Raw genomic sequence first — 9,497 nt, forward strand, 5'->3', positions numbered from 1 at the left:
ATTGGAGCCTCTCAGCCTTCAGCCACGATGCCTCCAACAAACCAAACCCAGAACTCAAGCCCCACTTTCGGACTCCTCCTCCTCCTGGGTGCCCCTCAACTTCCACTCTCTCTCAGTATTATTGTGGATCTATGGTGTAACTTCAGCCACTCTAAAAGTAAGTTATGTTAACTGTATGTGGTTAGGAGAACTTACCTTCGAGCTTCTTCAGGAACATGTAGCAGGTTTTCTCTTTTTCCAGCCTCCTCATCCTCATGTTTTGGTTTTTCTTGTTCCGACTGTTGGCTAACGGGCTAACTTAGCGTTAGCTGAAGATATGTGGGAAACAGGCGACATAAGCTGTTTGCTTTGAAAGTAAATGCGTAAAAACAATCTGACATGTGTGATTGTGTGCAGACTTTTTAAGAGATAACCTTACTAAGCTAAATAACGTAACACTGCTTTGTTTAAAAGTTGTGGCTAGCTAGCGTTACATTGCTAACGTGTTGATAACTAGTTGTTGATAGCTTAGCACGATGGCCCCTGTACTTGTATGTAAACTCATTTTTTTTTTAAGGTTAACCAATTTCTTTCTAAAAAACAAAGTTTGACTGACACTGGAGATGTGTAACTAACGCTAAATATAAATGATCTGTATACACATCAGTAATAATACTACTATATTATACTGCTTTTACCAGGCAGAGATCAGGGAACCGCATCTGGAGATGCAGATGTTTACCAAGAAGGCACTTTCAAATTCATTTTGTTATTGAAGTTATTAAGTTTGTGCAAAGAAGTGTTGTATTTTAAAGATATATGCAGTACTACTGAATGTAAATAGTGTCAAAACACATTTTATTATCATCATCTATTGTAATTAATTAACTAATCGTTTCTGTTCTAGTCTGATCTATTTGTCAGTTCTCTCCATTAAAATGTCTTTATTGTCACAAAAAGCAGCTCTGGGATGTGAAGGTAATGAAAATAGATAAAGGAATTGTTAAAGATGGTCTGGCAAACACGTCCTACACATGTATTTGAGCTTTTAGTTTCTGGCTTAAATACTATTATTTGTTAAGCCAGAAGATATGAGGTGGTTTAAAAAATATTTTGTGACGTATTATTTCTGTCTCCTCTAGTGGCCCAGAGATGATCAACACATAACAGAGCAACACAGAGGCATCAGCAGTGCTGCAGAAATGTCTCCCAAGGTGCCCAGTGGCCAAGGCAGAGGGGATTATTCTGCAGTGCAAGTAGCTGTGCGAGTGCGTCCTCTGCTGCCTAAAGAGCTGCTACACTGCCATGAAAGCTGCATCACTGTGGACCCTGAACTGTGTCGGGTTACACTGGGCCATGACCGGCACTTTCTTTGTGACTTCCTGTTTGAAGAAACCTGCTGTCAGGAGAATGTTTATTCGGTGTCTGTTCAGCCACTCATAGATGCATTCTTTCAAGGTTTCAATGCTACAGTCTTTGCCTATGGGCAGACAGGCTCAGGGAAGACTTACACCATTGGAGAAGCTAATATTTGTAAGATATTTATCTTTTCTTTCGTTGTTTATTTCAGTTGTTACCTCTGTTTATTTTCTAATAACGTGGGACCAACGGATCTAGTATTAAGGTTACGATTTAAGACAGTGCAAGACAATTCAAAACAAGAACAAGACAAGACTGAACAAATAAACATTAGTTGGAAATGTCAAACAATGTATGAACCGTGTTCTAATAAACTATTATTGTATGAATCCAGTAGCATACAGTTACAGTTATCTATGTTTTAACTGTATTCGTAGGTTCCTTTAGAGACGAGGAGCAGGGTATCATCCCCAGGGCTGTTGCAGATGTCTTCAAGCTACTAGATGAAAATGACCTCACAGACTTCTCTGTCCGAGTCTCCTATCTGGAGGTTTACAAAGAGGAGTTCAAGGACTTGTTGGAGGTGGAGACTGCCAGTAAGGACATCCACATCAGGGAGGATAAAGGCAACATTGGTATGGAATCAACAGTCTTGTTGTTGTGAGACATAACTTTATGCAGCATTTGACTTATTTTGAATTGTGTATGTCTGCATTTTATATATTTGTCTGTTTGGCATTGTAGTTTTGTGTGGCGTAAAGGAATGTGAAGTGGAGGGTCTTGATGAAGTCTTGAGTTTACTGGAATCAGGCAACACAGCAAGGCACACTGGTGCGACCCAGATGAATCCAAACTCCAGTCGGTCTCACACCATTTTTACCTTGCATATGGACCAGAGACGGGGAAGTTCACGGATTTATGGGACTACTACAAGTACTGGACCACAAATGTTGTCTTCCAAGTTCCACTTTGTTGACTTGGCAGGGTCAGAACGCATCTTAAGGACAGGTAACAGTGGAGAGAGACTAAAGGAGAGCATTCAGATCAACAGTGGTCTTCTGGCCCTGGGGAATGTTATCGGGGCACTGGGCGATCCTAAGAGGAAAGGCTCTCACATACCATACAGAGATTCTAAGATTACAAGGTACACTTTTAAGAACTTTATGAGATATGGTATCATACAATTCAAACAGAAAGTGATGTAAAATGCTGTATGAGTATGTTTTGATTTATATATTCCTTGTGTCATCTAGGATTCTAAAGGATTCTTTGGGAGGAAATTCAAAAACACTAATGATCGCCTGCATCAGCCCATCTTCCTCAGACTTTGATGAAAGCCTGAATACACTAAACTATGCCACAAGGGCCAGAAACATTCAGAACCGGGCTACAGTCAACTGCAAACGTGAGCCAGATCGTGTAGAAGGGCTAGAACAGCAAATCAAGGCCCTTCGCAGAGCCCTTGAAAATCGGCAGCGTTCAGAGACTCGCATCATCGCTCATGCTGATCCAAACAGGAGACCACGACTTGGAGAGGGAGAGATGAGCAGACTGCAAGCCCAAAGTGCCCACTATAGGACTTGCACAGACACTGCTTACAGGTTAATAATCAAGTTAAATTTGATGTGCACATGCTGTAAAGGTGCTGTTTCACAGCACAAATTCTTTACAAAATACAGTATATTTCCATGTATTCTTAGTGTCTTAGTGTCCTATGTTCTCAACCACTGACTGGTAAATGAATTTGTGAATTAACTCTTGTGTATAATTTACAAATTCAGTAAATAAATAGAAACAGGAGGTAGAAGCCATTGTCAATAGCGATGTTAACATCATAACACTACCACGTTGTTACACAATAATGTCTTTTTGTCAGTAACACCCAATTTTGTCCATTGGTTTGCTTTAATACTGTGTGAACCAAATTACTTCTGTGATAAGAGAGGTGTTTTTGCCTTCATTTTCATAGGGTTAATGTTTGGTGTTTCTTTCTTTAATGGTCATGTTGCTGCTGTATCCACAGGTTATTGCGGGAGCTCCAGAGTGAAGGGGCTCTGACTGCAGAACAGAGTCTGAGAGTAAAGGAGTGGTTGTGCTCAGTAGAGGAGGAACGGAGTGGACTGACCACAGCCTCAGGACCAGACAGTGGTATAGAGAACAGCTCCACGGAAGATAGTGTTGCACTGAGGAGGGGAAGGCCTTCTGCAAGGAATCAAGTACTTCTCTTTCATTATCTGAAATAATATTTATAAATTAATTAAATGTTACTTATTAGGATTTAGAATTTAGGCTTTAGACAAACACAGCTATAAATGTCCATAAACATTTATAAATGTGCACCCTGTCTATAAAAGCGGTTTATTACCCAGGATCCAGAGGCTGCAGAGGAGAGGTGGAGCCACGAGCATGAAACTGAAAAAGATGGAGAGAAAGAGGATAGTATTGCCCAGCTTCAAGCACAGATCCAGAGGTTGGAGAGAGAAAACACTGACTTTTTATCAGCCCTGGAGGATGCTATGGAGCAATACAAGCAGCAGGTTAGATACAGGTTATTGTAATAATGCTTTTCTGTTAGTGTAGTCTTCACATTATTGTCATGGTACAGCACATTCAGAGAACCTATAACTCAGAAACTGAACTGGCATAGATGAGCAATGTCTGTGAAGTGCCATTCCTGTCAGGTGGTTGTGATCCTTGTTGGCTATGACCCAGTATATTGTACACTGCATGTTTTAACATTTTCTTTAGATCACCTGTGACTTACTTGATTGTTTTTCTCTCAGAGTGATAAGCTGCAGGAGCAACAGGACCTCATATCAGAACTGCAGTGTCAACTGTCTGCTCAAGGGGTGTTGGGGCTCGGGCTTAACCTGAGATCACGGCCCCACACTGCCCCCATGAGCTCCATGAAACACAGTCAGAATGGAGGCACATGCAGACAGGTATGTAACCAGCAGAGTTAGTCTTTGAGCTTGTGATGTTTAGTGAACTTTAGTGGAAGAAATGAAAACATATAAACTATTTACAGAGTTTACAACATTATGTCAAAGCCTGCTTATTTATGTGTATTTTTATGTGTGGTTACAGGCCAGTCCAGTGGGGTACCTTGGTAATGGGCATCAGTGTGATCAGGATGGGAACCTTTGTGGAGAGCAGGAGATCACAGGTGGAGCAGAAATGCTGGATACGGATGAAGAGAGCAGTCATTCCAACCTCGGCCGGGAGAGACGCAGGTGTGGTGTGTTGACATCGTTGCAGCTGTGCTCATGTTATGTTTGAAGTGTCTTTAATTTAATTCTCATGCTTCTGTCAGACAGGTGAATTTGACCTGGACCAAAAGGGACTTGCTGCCAGGAGGACTAGCAGCTGGTGTTAAAGGGCCATCATCTCAGCTTCATGAGCTAGAGCAGCATTCCTGTTTAGCAAGAAAAGCCTGTAAGTCCAGGATTGTCACACATACTTTTGATGGAGCATGGATTGGAAAGCCAGTGATATTATTCCCTGGATTTCTAAGGATTAATATATTCAGATACTCAATGTTTTAAACCCACTGTTGACTGTGCAAATGTTATTTACACATTTTCACAAAATGTTTTTTGTAATAGCTTGTCTTTCACTCGCTCTCTTGAAGTTCTGTAACCCTTTGTCATTGTACCACTTTACTAACCTCTTGCATTTCTCTAAAATTCTTGTGTAGCTAACTCCAGTTGTGGGGAAGCATCTGTACGGGAAAGTTTGAAAAGTTTTGAAGGTGTTTCGGAGTGGGGACTTCTTCAGGCTCAGCAGAAGATCAGGGAGCTGTCTGTCACCATTCGCATGAAGGAAGAACTCATCAAGGAGCTGGTTAAAACAGGTATCTCTTCTGATCCTATTCTCCTTCCATAGCTGCACTCCAATAAAGGTTATTTTCTGTGTTTTGTAAATAATTTTTAATATTTTTAGGTAAGGATGCTCAGGCCCTAAACAGGCAGTACAGCCATAAAATCACAGCTCTAGAGAGTGAAGCTGTGCAGGCTCGACAGGAGCTGCAGGAGGCCCAACGCCAGCTGCAGGATCTAGAGAGGCAAGAGAGAGAGATAAGCGCTTCAGACAAGACCAGAGCACAGGAATGTCGCAGGAAAATAGCTGCTGCTCAGAGCAAAGTCCAGGTTTGACTATCACACCTTTGTATTCATGCATTGCATGTAACGCATATTGAGTGATGATTAATCGAGTGAAATCTGTAGGAATATTTTTGTGAATCTCTTTTGACTGTTTCCTAGATATGTAGTTAATAACAAAACACTTATACCCTTTAGGTACTAAGTCAGCGTCAGAGGGATACTGCTCGTCTAGCTAACCTGCCTGCACAGAGTGAACGGCGCGTGTTAGAGCTGGAACGCAGTGTCCAGTCTATGAGGCAGCAGCAGGAGCAGTTGCAGCGGCGTCTACGCCAGGAAAGTCAGCAGAAACGACGTCTGGAGACTGAGATGCAGCGAAGAACTCACAGGGTCAAGGTACCACTTATTATCACACAGTGATGTTCAAGCCGGGGGAAAGTAAAGGCTGTTTCAACAGCTTCAGCCTGTACATTTTGAGGTCTGCTTTCTTGACTGAATATATAGTGGTGATTTTCAGTTACAGTATCTTCTCCTCTGCCACCCCTACAGGAGCTAGAAATAAAGAACGAGCAGCAGCAGAAGATCCTGAGGATAAAGACGGAGGAGATCGCTGCCTTCCAGAGGCAGAGGCGCAGTGGCAGTAACGGCTCTGTCATCTCGTTGGAAGAGCAACAGGTGCAACAAGATTTAGTCTAAAATGACATATTGATATGAGAGGTGTGATCGTGTGATTTTTCTGGCCAAACTGTTTTTTAGTTTGACGAGCTGTGAGCAGTGTAATAACCAAATTTTGGGTACAAGGTTATAAATTAACATGACTGTTAATTGGAGCTGATAATAATTCTGAGCAGTGTTAATACTGCTTTAACAAACCTCAGTGTTGGCGTAATGCAGGACTTTATGAATTTATCCAGTAATATTCCATCCTGATCTTTACATTTTTCTTTGTCCTTGATTTTCTCTGAGCAGAAGATTGAGGAACAGAAACGCTGGTTGGATGAGGAAATGGAGCGCGTACTGGAACAGAGGAGAGGACTGGAAGATCTGGAAGGAGAGCTAACTAAACGAGAGGAAATCCTGGCCAAGAAAGAAGCTCTGCTGCAGGAACGCAGTGGACTGGAGACCAAGAGACTCCGCTCCAGTCAGGTTATAACGAAACCAAACTAATTTCAGTGACACAAGAACCTGCCAAATACTAAAAATGTGTGTTTATCTTTTCCGTCAGGCGCTGAGTAAAGACCTGGTGATGCTTACTGGACGTATTGAGACTCTTGAGCAAGAACTGAGTGAGAGGAATGGTCTGCTTCGCAGCAGCAGTGCTCAAGACTCCCAGCAGATCCGCCAGGAGATTTCCAACCTGCGACAAGAGAAAGACTCACTGCTTAAACAACGAGTGGAGCTGGACGATAAGCTGCGGCAGGGTAACCTGCTCTCACCTGAGGTCAGATACAGTATTACTTTGAGATTTAAACACCTAAACATGTTTTCATTGACTGGATAAAAATATACTTTATATTTACATTCTCTGTGATCACCAACCATAGTAGAAATTCAAACTAACAAGATTGTGGCAATAACGAGTTCAGTTTGGAAATTGCAGTATTACCTCTCTGCGAATGTCTGTTTAGATTTTCATTAAGTCTGTTCCCTCCTATGTTATCAGGAAGAGCGAACACTTTTCCAGTTGGACGAGGCGATTGAGGCTCTGGATGCAGCCATCGAGTACAAGAATGAGGCCATCACACAAAGACAGAGACAGCTGAGGGCTTCTGCCAGTATGCTTTCCCAGTGGGAGATGAACCTCATGGCCAAACTCAGTTACCTGTCTGCCTCTGAGACCAGAGCTCTGTTGTGCAAGTATTTTGACAAGGTGTGCTAATATCAACCTGAGATTCAGTATTTTTTAATTCGACTGTTAAGTTCGACTGGTTACACTAATATAATTTAAACAAAAAAAAAAACACTAACTGAGACCTTGTCTCAATTCATTGGTCTCTGTTCTGACCACTTTAATGCTGTAGGTGGTGTCTCTGCGTGAGGAAGAGCGTAAACTACAGCTTGCCCTGGCTGAGTTAGAAATGCAACTAGATGAGCAGCAGAGGCTGGTGCAGTGGCTGGAGAACGCGCTCGATCGGGCACAACTTGACACAGATCGCCGACTCACACAGCAGCAGAAGGAACATGAACAAAGCATTCAGCTCTTGCTGCAGCAGTGTCGAGGTGCAAAAAAAGTCTGCATTTGTCTACTTGTACTTGTGCTAGTTACACTGGATTGTAAATTGGACTAAAGTGAGATTATTTGATAGGTATTTAAAGACTAAAGGAAGTAAATAGTTGTTAATGCTGGCATGTCTTCATTAAGTTATTACTATAATCACCGATTAAAACCATAACCCTTTGTGTGTCGTCCTGCCTCTACAGAACAAATGGATGAGGGCTTGGCAGGAAGGCAGCGACAGTATGAGGGATGGATCCACAACCTCACCAAAGAGCTCAACCACTACAAAGTGGCACATGTGGAGCTAAGCAACAAACTGAGGGAGTTCTGTGGTTCAGTCAGCCATCCAAAGGAGCAAGGAAGTGCTAAAGGTAAATTGTGTTATTAAATCAAGTGTTTGTGCTTAGGATAAATAATAAAGCTTCCAGCAAGATGCTTGAGATATTTATGTCAGTAATTCATTTGCTTCTATTTGTGTAAAAAGACTTGGGTGCAAATATCCTTCCTGATACCTGCAGGCTAGTCCACTTTTTTTAGAAATATGTCTCCTCCTTACATAGACTCTCAGCCACAACCATTCTCTTCTACTTTTGTGTTCACTATTATACTAATCACTAATATATATTCACCAGCAGGCGCTGGCAGCATGGAGAAGCTGACCCGCTGCCCTGAGGACAGCCCAGGAGGCAGGTTGTCAGGGCAGCCTGACAAACCTCCCAAATCCAGGGAGGAAATGCGTGAGCTGGTAAACACCCCTCTCCCATCCACGTGGAGACGCTCTTCTCTCCCCACTGAGGAACCTGCTGTCATGGAGGAGTTGTGGCTTCGAGTGGGTGGGGACATTCCCGTTAACCGCGTAGTTCAAACTGGCACAGGGTCCTGGGGAGGGCAGACATCCCTGCCTGCAGTTAAATCTCGCAGAGAGTCCCGCCGCCCCAGCCTCAATATTGGACCACTGACTCCAAACAATGCAATAATTGATGTACGGAAAAATCCCGTGTGAAAGTAAATGTGTTGTTAAAACCATTTACTCAGATTTATTCTGTGGTTTCTGAAAGATTTAGATGTTTTATCCTTTTTTCGTTTTTTGTATTTCAATTTCTGTAGTGTATATAATGTGATTTTGTAATAAACATGGAAACCCACTGATTTTTATACAAAGCACTTTTACAAAGTAAAGTTTATATTTCAGTTTTGTTCAGTAATTGGTAGGTATACCAACCGCAAAATCAGTTTGTACAATGAGACAACGAGGTTCTTTTGCTCTATGATCAAGTGTTTTGGCTCCTTCAGTATTGTACATTAAATTCTTTGTACGTTCAACACTCATCTCATTTGTTTTCCTATCTTTCCAGAATTTTTTTAAGTGAAAACAATTAATTGGTCTGTATTTCTTTCTAAATGAATAGGTTGTGATGTGATCATTGCAGATGAAAAACATTAAACACCGTAAACATATACCCAGATATTAATTTGCTGCCATGAACAATCTATGTTCCATTAGGCTTTTCTGAAATAAGCACAATTTTTCTTCAATATATCTGAATTGTTAGATATAAATTAAAGACAAATCCACAAGGACAAGATGGGATATTTTGTTAGAAAGATCTGAGAAGTGGATAACAATACACTACACCACTCATGTGTGGCAGAGTGGACACCATGTGAACACTAGAGGGCAGTATATCCTCAGTGTTCATTAGGAGTTTAATATTTTCCTTTCTCTCAGCCTGACACATGAATTCAGACAGTTGGCCAGTTTAAAAAGGGAAATTTAAATTGGTACACAACTAAAATACGATATATTCAGTTGTTGTATTTAACAATAAATCCTTGATGTG

At 41.6% G+C, this 9,497-nt stretch overlaps 1 protein-coding gene across 1 annotated transcript; it reads left to right on the forward strand.

The window, feature by feature from the left end:
* The first annotated feature begins 37 nt into the window (after positions 1-37).
* kif7 (kinesin family member 7) lies at positions 38-8,985 on the forward strand. The gene is made up of 20 exons (XM_026378988.1): positions 38-157; positions 1,122-1,512; positions 1,776-1,973; positions 2,083-2,482; positions 2,592-2,939; positions 3,362-3,554; positions 3,708-3,875; positions 4,122-4,280; positions 4,426-4,571; positions 4,652-4,773; positions 5,036-5,191; positions 5,281-5,486; positions 5,637-5,834; positions 5,988-6,113; positions 6,408-6,584; positions 6,664-6,879; positions 7,102-7,308; positions 7,460-7,658; positions 7,860-8,027; positions 8,289-8,985. Exons 2-20 carry the CDS (start codon positions 1,182-1,184, stop codon positions 8,657-8,659), a joined length of 4,089 nt encoding a protein of 1,362 aa, XP_026234773.1. The 5' UTR covers positions 38-157; positions 1,122-1,181; the 3' UTR covers positions 8,660-8,985.
* Positions 8,986-9,497: the final 512 nt, after the last annotated feature.

Source organism: Anabas testudineus, chromosome 3 (genome assembly GCF_900324465.2).
Source record: "Anabas testudineus chromosome 3, fAnaTes1.2, whole genome shotgun sequence".
Taxonomy (NCBI): Eukaryota; Metazoa; Chordata; class Actinopteri; order Anabantiformes; family Anabantidae; genus Anabas; species Anabas testudineus.

Coding starts and splice junctions, on each gene's coding strand:
- kif7 (XM_026378988.1), top strand. CDS start 1,182: ATGTCTCCCAAGGTGCCCAGTGGCCAAGGCAGAGGGGATTATTCTGCA. Junction 3,876..4,121: donor TGGAGCAATACAAGCAGCAG/GTTAGATACAGG, acceptor TTTTTCTCTCAG/AGTGATAAGCTGCAGGAGCA. Junction 7,659..7,859: donor CTTGCTGCAGCAGTGTCGAG/GTGCAAAAAAAG, acceptor CTGCCTCTACAG/AACAAATGGATGAGGGCTTG.